The sequence below is a fragment of the Propithecus coquereli genome, unplaced genomic scaffold (genome assembly GCF_000956105.1).
Source record: "Propithecus coquereli isolate 6110/MARCELLA unplaced genomic scaffold, Pcoq_1.0 Scaffold133, whole genome shotgun sequence".
NCBI classification, from domain to species: Eukaryota; Metazoa; Chordata; class Mammalia; order Primates; family Indriidae; genus Propithecus; species Propithecus coquereli.
Genome location: NW_012137525.1, coordinates 1,913,443 through 1,927,456, shown reverse-complemented (window position 1 = coordinate 1,927,456; position 14,014 = coordinate 1,913,443). Strand labels below are relative to the sequence as shown.

At 31.6% G+C, this 14,014-nt stretch overlaps 1 protein-coding gene across 1 annotated transcript in view; it reads left to right on the top strand.

The window, feature by feature from the left end:
- THSD7A (thrombospondin, type I, domain containing 7A) overlaps window positions 1–11,436 on the top strand; it is a 330,982-nt gene extending 319,546 nt beyond the window's left edge. Inside the window, exons 19-23 of the mRNA XM_012638737.1 lie at window positions 4,602–4,697; window positions 7,500–7,582; window positions 7,934–8,144; window positions 10,545–10,632; window positions 11,352–11,436. Of these exons, the coding sequence (XP_012494191.1) occupies window positions 4,602–4,697; window positions 7,500–7,582; window positions 7,934–8,144; window positions 10,545–10,632; window positions 11,352–11,436 (563 nt within the window). The remainder of the gene's footprint in view (window positions 1–4,601; window positions 4,698–7,499; window positions 7,583–7,933; window positions 8,145–10,544; window positions 10,633–11,351) is intronic.
- Window positions 11,437–14,014: the final 2,578 nt, after the last annotated feature.

Genomic DNA, 14,014 nt, shown 5'->3' with positions numbered 1-14,014 from the left:
TAAAATTTAAATCTTCTACACAATAAAATAGATCATTTAAATAAAATGACAGAATTAAGGAAAAATTACAAATCCACAGCAAAATGAGAGATTTTACTATATCCTCAGAAATTGATAAATCAAATTTTAGTAAGAATTAATAATTTTAATCTAAATTTTATGTGGAACATATATGAACATATGTTTATATGTTTTTGTGTGTATGTATACACATATATAGAATCATTCACTTAATATAGGCAATATATGACATATTCATCAAGAACCATGGAGTATTACATGTGATGGTTTGTGAATAACACAGCAAAAGTATCAATGAAAACAAAAGAATTAATATCTAGTGGAGAATGTGGGGCTCAACAAACAACCTTTTTATTCCTACTTGTGTTCTGAAATAATTAAGAGATATGACATGCAATAGCAAGTAAGAGGCAAAATATTATCTTTCTTATCAAAGAATTAGAGGAGAAAGTTTAAAATGTTGAAGAATACCTAGAATAAAAACCAAATGGCCTAAATGACTTAACCCAAGAATGAGAGAGAATTATCCACTCTGTCAGCTTAAATTTACCAACTGGATAAAACATTCCATATACCCAGGACAAGGTAGATAAAGAGTCAAGGGTTCTAATAAATGAAATAACTTTCAAGGCAAGAAAGAGAATTATTCACCCCAAAATGACAATGAAATAAAATTAGAAATTGATAACAGAATTACAAAAAAATCCCCACATGCACATGCAGAAGTAAAAAACGAAAACCACCCTTCTAGAGCATTACCTATCAAATGTTATTTGGGATGCAGCAAAGAAGTATTTAGAGGAGAAATTGAAGCTTTAAATGTTTCTGTAGAAGGGAGAAAAGTTAAAAATGACCTAAGCTTTCAACTCAAGAAATTTTTTAATGTAAAAAAGAAATAGAATGTAACCAGTATGGGTAAATATAAATTCAATGAGATAGAAAATAAAGAAACAAGAGATAATCAACAAAACCAATAGCTTGTTTTGTTTTTGTTTTTGTTTTTTTTTTTGCAAACTAACAAAGTAGACTACTCACAGTAAAAATCAATGAAGAAAAAAGAGCAAATAGAGTTTAGAAAAATATAATTCTGTGAATTGTTTTTGCTAATAAATGTAAAAACTTAAATTTAGAATGTTATTATAGTTTATCAAGAGTAATACAGAACCCACAAGATGGATTATATCACTACTTTCAAATCTATCAAATACGTTACATGCAGACAGAGTTAAATTTGACCTATCAGTTTTACCAAAATTTAAAGAAACAGACAACTTCTATTTATGTGAAATCCCTAATAAAAACCAAAGTTAAGTGGGGAAAAAAGTGAGGAAAAAATCTCCCCAACTTCTATGATAGTATAACCTTGACAGTAAAACAAGTCAATAAAAATCAAGTTACCTATGTAAATTGATGTCAAAATCATAAAAAATAAAATATCAACTAACAAAATCAATAATGTATTTAATAATATCATGATTAATTACAGTTAATTGCAGAAATACGAAGTTGCCCAAATATTAGAAAAATCTATTAATGCAACTCATCATATTAACAGAAAAAAGAGAGGATTTTTAATACATATTGAAAAAGTGTTTATACAATTCAATCCTCATTCACAATAAAACTTACAAACAAAACTTGAACTTGAAGGAAATATTTTTACCCAGTAAATGATATCTACCAAAACTTAACAACAATCAGGATATATGGGAAAACATTAGAGACATTCGTTTGAAATTAATAACAAAACAAGGATGCCCACTTTTGCTACTTCTTTCCAACTCAGGAGGAGAAGGTTCTAGCCAAAGCATAATCAAAACTTTAATAATTGAAAATGAAAAAATAAAATCATCATTCTCAAATTGTATGATTTTCACATTTAAAAAATCAAGAGAATTTATAAACAAGTATTTAGAAGTAAGAAGAGAGTTCAGAAACATTGTACAATTAAAAAAATACAAAATAGTCATTTTTATCAAAAAGACCTAGTTATAAAATTTAATTGGAGAAAATTTGCATTAACAATAAAAATAAAACTATAAGAAATAAATCTAACAAAAATAATGTAAGATAGGTATGGAAAAATTTTAAGATCTTACTGGAAGACATAAAGAAAGAACTAAAACATTGGTAAAATAGACAATGTTCGTGGATAAAAAGCTTCAATATTATAGCATGTCGATTTTATATAAATTTACCTATAAATTCTATGCAATTTGAATTTTGCCAATGTAATCAGAGAAATTGATTCTAAAATTAACTTGGAGAGGTTAAAGACCCAGAAGATCCCAGAATGTTTTTAGGAAGGAAAAGTGAGAGAAGAATTCAAGGGACTTACATGACTTTATATCAAGACTTACTCTAAAGCATTAATAGTTAAAAAGAGTGATTGGTCAACAATAAATCAATTAGACTAATGAACAGAATAAGCTCAGGGACAAATTCTAACTTATATAGGTAAGTGTCAAAGTGAAAGTTGGTTGGGGGAAATGAGTGGATGAAGAATGTTGCCACAATTTGTTATCCATATAAAATTCTTAAAAGTATCTTTAGTTTACATCATATAAAAAAACTATATTCTAGATAAATTATAGACCTAAAGTGAAGATTAAAACTGTAAAACACTTAACAAAAATATGAGAGAATATTTTCATAAACTCAAGGTAGAGAAGGATTTCTTAAATATGACACCAAAAGTACAAATGAAAGTGAAAAAGATTAAAAATTCTTATAAATTAAAATTTAAATCTTCTACACAATAAAATAGATCACAAATGAGATTACAGGACAAGCCACAGACTAAGAAAAGATATTTACAAAACCAATTAATTTCAGAGGATTAGTGTCTAGAATAGAAATCTAAAACTTTGGCCCAAAACAATATTATAGTCTTAAAATTATTGAGAATCCCAAAGAGCTTTTCTTTTGTGAGAGATATATACAATTTTAAAAGTAGAAAACTGATAAATGTTTTAAATGTTTATTAATTTGTTTCAAATAATAATCATAAAATAATTATATGTTATAAGTGGCATATTTCCCAAAAAAATAAGTTTCCCATAACAAAAAGAAAATAACTTTAACAACAAGAGAGGTCTTCTTTAGATTTTTGCAAATCTCTATATAAAGTCTGACTTAAGGAAGATGTTGAATTCTCTTATCTGCTTCTGTATTCAATCTATTGCAATCTTATTTTAGTTTATGTATATGAAGAAAATCCAGCCTTACACAGATAGGCAATTGAAAGGGAGAAATCCTCACACACACTCTGAAAAAAAAATGTCAAGATCTCCCTAGGTCTCTAAACTGCAATTTGAAAATCACTATTCCAATATAAAGAATTCCCACAATTCAATGAGAACAGGCGTAGATGTCAGTGGGAAAAAACAAATGGCCAAAAGATATAAACAAACAATTCACTTAAGAGGAAATCCAAATGCCCCAAAACATTTGTGTTACTGTTTAATACCTTCAGCAATCAAGGAACTTCAATTTAAAATGGCAAGATAGCTTTCCATACCTACAAGACTGACAAAAAAATTAAAATCTGGCAATTATAAATGTTCGTGAGTATTTAGAGCAGTGGTAATCTGTATCCACTGCTGGCGGATGTGTAAATTGTCACCTTTAGGAAAAAAAAAAAGAATAATATTTAATAAAGTTTCAGCTAAGCATACAATGATACCCAGAAATTTCCCTCTGTATATTTATTTACCTTAAGGAAGCACCAGGAGACTTGCATAAGGTTGACCACTGAGGCTTTGTTTGAATAGCAAAAATTAATAACAACATAAGAGAGGAAACAGCTAAACAAATTATGGTATTTAGTACAATGGAATTCTATGTAGCAGTTAAAATTAATTGACTATATCTACATTAAAAATTACATAGAAATATTTCATCTGTGACACTGACTATTAAGTTTCAGAACAATATATAGAATTTGATATATTTTTTAAATTAAGACTACATAAAAATAATACTATATATCATTTATGTGTACATGATGTGTGTCTATACACACACACACACATATATATATATAGTAAAAGAATTAAAATCATGGCAAAGGAAGTGATACTTCTCGTTCAGAAGAGTGTGTAATGCTAGACAGACAGAGGGAGATGAGATTGGGAAGGAATATAATAGGATGCCAAGTTTATTTCTTGTGTTTTATTCCTCAACAAGCAAATGAAAACTAAAGCAAATATGGCTAAATGGTAATATTTGTTAAAATTGCATGATTGGTAACTGAATATTTCTTTTATTTATTCTCCATACTTGTCAGTATGTTTGATATTTCACAATACTTTTTTAAAAATTAAGCAAAATTAAAAACCCAGATTCCCCCCAGATGGTATGACAGAAGACATAGAAAATTAGTTGGGATTTAGGTATATAGCTGCAATTTTATAACATTTGCATGGCAACTGCAGAACAATAAATTGACATTTGAATCATAAGAGATGGACTGCTTGTCACTTTTCAGTTGTTCATCAATATTTTATTAATACTGTATCACCATGATTACCCTTTTGGGTAACAGAATGCTTCTGTTAATGTTTATCTTGTCCCTGCAGATGGACAGTGTTATGAGTATAAGTGGATGGCCAGTGCTTGGAAGGGCTCTTCCCGAACAGTCTGGTGTCAAAGGTCAGATGGTGTAAATGTAACAGGTAAACCTCCAATTTCTCCTTGTTCTTTGAAAGTCTTCCCCTAACACACATGTAATTAGTTAAAGAAAATAATGAAGGAAACTAAGATACTCTTTCAGTATTCAACATCTGGTTGGGATTCAGGGTTCCTAAGCTATATACCTGTCTGGTGACCAATAACAAATTATTTTATTTCATAATGTTTCAAATTTTCTCTCACCTAGCCCGGTTAGATATTAGTGCTGGAACTTATTTAATTAAAATACTGTCTAACTCTAATAAATGCTTATTATACATAAATAATTTCCAGGTTATTTTTCCTGAAAATTTTATATATTAATAAGTCACTACATGTCAAGAAAAAAATCAATTTTTTTTTACTGTTTCTGCTTCTGTGCCTTGAAGGCAATACAATTACAAACCAAAAATGTTACCAAGAGAGTAGGATTACACAAATCCAAATATCTTGCTTGAATTTAGAAATCTACGATTTAGAGGGTTCGTTTTTTTTTTTAATTAACTAAGAGGGAAGATCTATTGGCAAATCTCAAACCCAGACTATCTGAGCAGCTCATCCCGAAATTATCCTACATCCGAAGAAGAAACCCAAAGGAAGAACTTTTTTTTAAATTGTACTTGACCTAAATATGCGTGTGAGGAACTACTCTAACCTGCCATTGCTAAGAGTTTCTGTATCTGAGCCCAGGAGATGCAAGGGATCCCAAGGACCCCTGAAAAGGGGACAAGACTCGGCTCCAGTTAGGTAGTGAACCACCCTGCAAATGTCCTAGTAGGAAATGAAGGTCAGAACCAGAACCTCAACCCCAGGCACATGGACTTACTGCCTCTTCTTAAATAATTTCTTTTTATAGATATAATCTACAGGAGTTGCCATAGCATAGCAGCAGCAGGAATATTGACAGTTACCTGCTCTGGGGGACCTGTCAACTCGCTGCTGCGTTTTGAACCTCCTGTGGGGAGAAAATGCAACGTGCATTTGGATGCCTCTGAGCGATGTCCATTTATAAATTTAACTTTAATATATGCAGTAATATAACAGGAGCAAGATCAATATGGTTTTTGAAAACTATCAATTTTTATATTGAATTTTAAATTACCTGGATTTATTGAAGCCTAATTACTTATTTCATCCTTATGGAAACTGGATCAGGATGTCAAATTGTATTCTTGTGAAGATATGATTTTATACATGAGAAAGCTGTGTTAAGAAGTCCTTGATAATAGCAGCTCCCAGAGGACACCCACATAACAAAGAAAAGACAACTCCTAGAAAACCATTTGGTCCTCATGGTATTATTATTTGGGAGAAAAATCTGCCCCAACCACCCCACTCTAAGAGGTGTGGGGTAAGAAGAGCCCTGGACAAGAGGTATTAATAGAGGTCATCCATTAAACTCAGAGATTAGAAATGAATGTTTCCATTCTTCTTTAAATGATTCAGAGGCAATTTAACAGTTTCTCGTATGAGTTTGAATTTTTTTTCCAGATCCAAATAATATTTGTCTGCCTTTCTCCTAAATGTTAAAAGCTCTTTTCCCACTGCAATTGGGGCTATTCCCTCATGCAAAGGTAAGTTAGATTTTAAAAGATTTACCTATAGAAACCATATTTTTAATTTCTTTTTAATAGAGCAAAGTGTCCAAGGTATTTCTTTCTAATACTGTTTGGTACCAAAAAGCCAATGTGTGAATGATTTATAATAAACTCTAGATGCATTCTTCTTTCATCTTTTAGGAGAGGTGAGATTATGAGAAATAGGCAAGCATGTAAACTATATTATCTACCTTGATCAATTGCTTTAATTTATGAATTTTTCCTTATAAGAAACTCAAAATATTGTTTTTCTTTTTTTTCATGTGTTTAATGATAATAACTTCAATATGGTCAATTAACTGAAATTGCCTTGCAATGACTAACTGCTTTTCCATTACAACTTTTCCATGAATATTTTCTGTTTATAATATTGAGAGAAAGATAAAGAATTAGCAATAGACACTTTGGATTAAATTCCAGAGGATCATCAGTTCCATAAAGAAAAACTTTGCTTTGCTAACATTCCATTAAACAGAACAAATATAGTTTGAAAATATGAGTTTCTTTCATGTCTCCAATGTTTCTTTATGACATCTGTTCCCATCTTAAACCTCACTTACAACAACTTAGGCCCAAATGGTACTCTACTTGAAAACAAAAATGAAAGAATAGGGATAAATGGCTATAATATCAAGTTAAAACAATAGGGCAAAACAAATGACTTGGTAATTACACATTTATTTTCTTCTCTCTACCCCCAAAATATCCTAAATTAACAGGAGGAGTGATTTTACTCAAAAAGAAATATACATTATAAAAAATACACTTATGAGGTGGTCACGTAAATTAAAGAGTTATCTCAAGGGACATGAATACTATTGTTTTGAATAACCAAGAAAGATTTTTAACTTTAAAAAAAAATTAAAACTGCTTTTCAATTACTGGACTTAGCTTCAGGAACTCGTGACAGAAATAGTTTGTATATAGTTAGTATTTTCAAAATAGCAGCTATAAAATTATCCTTTCAGCAAATGCTTATTGAATACCTGGTAAGTACCAGGCATTGTGCTCTTACTCCTGGGTAAGAAGGGCCTCACATTGCTAAATAAACGGTCAAGGTTAACCAAATATTTTACAGTCAACCACCAACGGAAAAATCCATGGGATTCCCAAAGTCGTTCAAGATTCAAAGACAAGTCACTAACAGCAGTGTATTTTTATCTCAGCTAGAGATATTATTTGTCAAAATAATGATTTTCTATTCTGCAGGGGGCTGCTTGGTGTTGAGCCAGCCTGACACTGACAGGTCTTGTAACCCACCGTGTAGTCAACCCCACTCGTACTGTAGCGAGGTATGTGTAATGCATCAGGGCAGACAAGCCAGCTTCATCCTTTGTCATCCTACTGTCTCTTGTGCAATAGATCCCCCTCCCCAAGAAAAAGCATGTCTTGAGGCATAAAAATTCTATTTTAGACCTCTCCTTTTATCAATATAAACGATTCTGAATATACTTGCTTTCACTTTTAGAATACATTTTTGTATAATATTTAATACAAAAAGTTTGTTCTTTTTTATGTAATAAAGACAGAGATTACTTGTAGTAAATTTCCAAAACAATCCTTCTTTAAAGCCTTCTCTTCGAGTTGGGTCTGTTATGCTTTCAGAGATTACCTTGCATGCCAATCTTCTTTTTCTTCTGCAGACAAAAACATGCCATTGTGAAGAAGGGTACACTGAAGTCATGTCTTCTAACAGCACACTTGAACAATGCACACTTATCCCTGTGGTGGTGATACCCACCGTGGAGGACAGAAGAGGAGATGTGAAAACCAGTCGAGCAGTACATCCAACCCAACCCTCCAGTAACCCAGCAGGACGGGGAAGGACCTGGTTTCTACAGCCATTTGGGCCAGGTGAAGTGACTGGACAGTGTTGATGTAGAATTCCTTAGTTATACATTTAGCTAATGCCAAATGATTAAAAAAGTGAGCAAGCATTTTCATGTGAACTGTTTATTATTTCATCTATATGCATTTATTCGATATTGCCATCTATTCTTCTATTTTTTACTATTGTGAAAAGCACTCGTGCTCAAAGTTCAGAAAAATGAAATTACTTTCTTCTGAGAAAAGTTTTGGGATTGATATTATTTATCTTAATCCCAGTCCTAAAGTTACAAGTATAATTAATTTTACATTGAACAAAGAAATCTAACAATGGAAATTTGAATCAGGAAAAAAATGTGTCATCATTCAGAATTGGGACAGATGAGAGTATAAGGTCATTCTAGAATTTTTAGTTTGATCATAAGAATGGTAATAGCTTGAACTTTAAATAGGAACATCAGGAAGGCAGTCCTTTGCAGGGAGCCCTTGGTAGTCAGATCAATTTTTATCAGCCCTAAGACTCAAATACTCAGAATCTGTACTAGCACCAAATACACGTGGGCAGGGATGGAGCCTTCCCTTCTAGATGAGATGATCCAAACTCAGAGGCTGACCAGACCTTTTCATAATAAACAGACATCTCTTAATGTATCTAGTAAGTTGGACTTAGTAATTGGACTTAAAGCCAATATAGGCAAAAGCTTGAAGACCTAACGATATGCTATTCTCTATTCTGCATGCTTTCTCTCCCCAGTTGGATTTAATCATACGGTCATTCCTACCGCTAACCTGGTGCTTGAAAATGTGCTATAAGGGCTATACAGCAGCTAAGATCATGCCACTTTTTCTCACACCCTGGAGGAATTACTAGTCATGACTAAAGAAAATCTCCAGGTAGAGCCAGATGTAGTGTACTTTATAATTCCATTAGAAATACGAGAAAAGAAGGATGGAATTTGCATAACTAACACGTCTCTATTTCAAATACATTAAGTCAAAATACTTTGGAGAATCAGTATTGGATTTTTAAAGTATTTTAAATATTTGGGTAATTAGCTTTTAACCATAACAAAGCCTTGGATAGGCTTTTAGCTGAAAATATTTTATTTTGCAAAGCTGACTTATCTGTGTAACCATGGGAAACTCTTCTCTCAGTGTTCAGGACAGTGGATCAGCAAAGACCAGTAGCAATCTTGGCCTTGACAAGGAACTCAACAGACCGCCTCACATCAAAACCAGTGTTTTGGTTTTTTTTAAAAAAAAAAATACAATGACTTTATTGTCATAATTTTTAATTTAATATAGTTTCCCCAATATTTGTTGAAGAACTCTCAGGGCAGAGAAACCAACAGTGGAGCAGCTCTTTTGATTCTAAACTCACCTCAAATTAAAAAAAAAAAAATCTTTAAGATGAAAAAGAAAGGATATTTAAAATACTAATGGAATTTATTTCTAGCAAATGAACCTCTAACTTGTTATAGCTCCAGGAAAAATAATTCCACAGTACCAATTTGCTTTTGGAGCTTTTCAAATATTGAATAAACCAGAGTGGCCATGAGTTCAATTTGCCCAATCTATAATTTTAACACTAATATCATATGTTTAATCAGATGTATGCAATAAAAAATGTGTGTTGATATGAGGATCAAATTAAATTAGGCAGCATCATTAATAGCATCTTGTGCCTGAAGTTTATTCAGAGTATAAAACTAAGATGTTCAAAGAGAATGAGACCAGAAACCAAATTATTATAGAAAAGATCCTGTCATATCTAATTCCATATAATAGAAAAGGTAGGAAAGAAAATATTTATAGATCCTTTTATTAATATATGTTAATCAAAATAGTTATTTTTGCAAATGATAGTATCAAGCCAGTTTTAAAGCACACTGTAAATGTAAACTATATAAAAGATTATTAATTCCAAAAGTTAAATATATTCACTTTCATTTCATCTGGAACAAAAATGTTAAAATGACAAAACTGATGTTTAAAGACCTGTCTATATCAACTCTAGGTTGTCAGACTTTCTTAAAATTGCACTATTTTTTGTCATTTTATATAACTGCCATTCTCAAAATAGATTAAAAATTCAGAATAAAGTGTTTATATAGTATTACACATGTATTGAGTCTGAAGTAAAATTCAGATAAGAAGTAACAGAAGTCTAGACATAAACATGAAATCTGACCTCAAACATTATTTATTACCTTGCAATTCAATTTTCATTGATAACTTATCTTTCATGAAGCCACATCTAACTCGTAATAGCAGCTTTGCATTAAATCATTAACGGTGCCAAAGCAATAATTCATTTTGAGTTTTGAAAGAAATTGATTATATGTATCTGGTTGTTGGTCATGATTAAAGACTGTCTCCTATACACCAAACTAATATAAATTAATAACTAATATCCATTCTTCTTAGATGGGAGACTAAAGACCTGGGTTTATGGTGTAGCAGCTGGGGCATTTGTGTTACTCATCTTTATCGTCTCCATGATTTATCTAGCTTGGTGAGTGTTTAAATATTTCAAACTCTAAGGGGATAAATAATGTCTCTATTTCAGAGAAAACACTTTCAGTTGACCATAACACAGAACCAGCAAACTAACGTCTCAAATAAGTATTCCACATTTATTTAGTGTTCACAAGAAGTTCTAAATAAACATGGCATTAGTCCTAGATGGCCTAATAGCTACCAAATCTGAGCCATTTATTTCTGTAGATGAGCCAGAACTGCACTGTGTCATCTTCTCAAGTATTTTGTCTTGCAAGTATGCAAGGGAATGTTGCTTTCTATGGACTGTGGTGAACTGCAGATTTTTATTGAATTACTGCTGGAGAAAGACACAATGTTAATATCTAATCTTCAACTATCTTTTAAAACATGTATTATTTATAAATTATGTGTTATTTATAAAAGTTTCTGGCCAAATACAAATGATTATACTATGATGTTATTTCTGTTGTTACTACTAAAGGAATTCCACCTAATAACTTATCTTTTATAGGATAGTAAAATAATTGAAGTTTATTTAAAGTTTATTCGGAGCATAAAACCTTGCAATCCAAAGAGATCAGAAAATCAAATTCTAAGTTTGAATTTAGGCAATGTAAGCAATTAGGCAATTTAGGTCTATTAGTTTTCTTTCTTTTATTTTTCATTCCAAGCAGTCAAATTTACATTTAAAGACTGATTTTCTTTCTCTTGATTTTAATGAATTTTTTACAGCAAAAAGCCAAAGAAACCCCAAAGAAGGCAAAACAACCGACTGAAACCTTTAACCTTAGCCTATGATGGAGATGCAGACATGTAACATATAACTTTTCCTGGCAACGACCAGGTTCAGCTTCTGACTTTGTAATAAATATCCAGAGGCCACAATGAAAATATCCAAACTGTGTGGATTAAAATGCATTTTAACTGTTTAAAAGAGCATCATAAAGAAAAGAATGAAAATCATACTGCCACTGGAGATATTCAAGACAGTGCCACTTACATATGGACCATCAGCCTGGAGAATTCTAGGAGATTTAGTTGAATACATGCTGCATTCTGAGAGTTTTATGTCATCTTTTCTGAAATCTACCAACTAAAAAACCACTTTCAGCTCTAAAAAATAATGGTGGAATTGGCCAGTTAGGATGCCAGATACAAGACAGTCTGCAGTGTTAACTTGTAAAACTTTCTAGCATGAAGAGTTTATACAAAGATCTCTACAATACTACAGTCAAGCATAACAACATGTATACTCGATTGAGTGATGCACATTATTATGTCAGATTATTTACTTATTAGTAAATAATTTTAACAATGAATAAGAAATAAGCTTTAAGCTAAGCAGAAAACCCATTAAATAAATTCAGCATCTTGGTGGTTGATGGTAGCTTTTATTGACCTGTGTTTCAGAGACAAAGCCTCTTTTATAAAAAAGACTATATTCTTGTCTCTCTCCAAAGTATGAATGCTGGACATGTACTAGTATCTTAGAAGAAAGAGTCCTCAGTTCAGTATTTTATAGTGGTTATTGTCTGGAAAACTAATTTACTTGTGTTAATAATAATATGTTTCTACTTTCCCTAATTTTCAAACTGGTTGCCTGCATCTTTTTTGCTATATGGAAGGCACATTTTTGCACTATATTAGTGCAGCATGATAAGCACTTAACCAGTATTGCCACAGAAACTGCCTCTTTTCATATGGGATGAAGACACCTGTGCTAAGAGTGTCATAGAGACATTTGCAAGTTCTTGTATCCTGAAGAGAGTAAAGTTCAGTTTGGATGGCAACAGGATGGAATCAGCTATTATACCTGCTGTATACACTCTTCCTCATCACTGCAGCCATTGTGAAATCAACAACATGGCGGTAATTTAAGTGTTGAAGTTCCTAACTCTTTAACCCTCCAAAAGGTGGATCCCTCTAGTTGGTTTGTAATTGTTCTTTGAAGGCTGTTTATGACTAGATTTTTATATTTGTTATCTTTGTTAAAAAAAGAAAAGAAAAGAAAAAAAGGAACTGGTTTGTCTTTTTAATTTCAAGCAGATGGAGAAAATAATGTATGTAATGACTTTTGTAACAAAAAGAAAGCAAAATTATGTGTTGATTTTTCTTTCTCCCTGATATGTTTTCCCAGTTTCAGATTGAAGTGTCATACAGACAGTATTTCAAAATCCATAGTCTTTTGTCTTTCTTACTGGTAAAATTTGAAGCCATCTTTTTAATGTATGATTTCAAAAACTAAAATTTTAAAAAGAGAAGAATAAATATCTTGTCCAGGGCTTCATGAAATATCTAGACCAAGGGTGGCAAACTTTTTCTATAAAGGACCAGATAGTAAATATTTTCAGTCAGGTCAATATTGCAATTTCTTAATTTTGCCATTCTGCTAATGCAGCCATAGACAATAAACAATAAGAATGAACATGGCTGCTTGCCAATAAAACTTTCCTTACAAAAACAGACAGCAGGCAACCTTTGCAGGTCATAGTTTGCTGACCTCTGGTCTAGATGTTTTTTAATGCTAACTCTCCATGGTGTCATCTTTAGTTTTCATTCATTTACCCTTTGACTGTGATCAGTGTTTAATTTCAAAGGTAAAAATTTACAGTCATTAAATTTACCATTATATTGGGAATGGCACAGTGGAACAATATCTAATTTAGCAGACTTCTTTCATATGAAAAAAAAATTCAAAGGTACCATTAAAAAGCAATACCATTTTTCAGGCAACATTATTGCAACAACCTTTGGGAGAGAAGAGGACATTAGGTTTTCAGGACTGAAAAAAAAAAGTGTAACAAGCTATTTTATCGTAAACATAGCTGTGTTGCTTCTAAAAGTGGTTTGGATTAGGAAGTATTTTACCTTCATTACTGGAGTTTGAACTCCCCCTGCTGTTCATTGGAGTATTTGCAAAGATTACAAAAGACATCAGGTTAGGATGTCATTATCCCCCAGATGAAAAGATTTCTATGTATTTTGATAGGAACTAAATACAGTAAGTACTAATTCCTTACTCAACATTCACTGTATTAGGCAATGTAAATCATTTCAAAGAGAACAGGTAATCAGGAAGATGAGAATTTTACTCTAAATCAAGGATTTAAATAAAATCATAAAAGTATAGTTTATTTCATCTGTTTTATTGAAGAGGAAGACAAAAGTAATATTGCTACTGTAAAACTGTGATTGTTAATATATATACTCAGGGGTCTTCCAGGTAATCTTCAAGTTGATCTCTCTGGATAAAATAAACTCCGTTTGTCCAAAATGGTTGAGAAAGAAACTATTGCTGTTACTTAAAAAATTCAGCTAACAGTCTTATGAAACTTATACAATGCCTAATAGTTTTGAAATCTGGAATAGAATAAAATATTGTTCTTACTAAAACT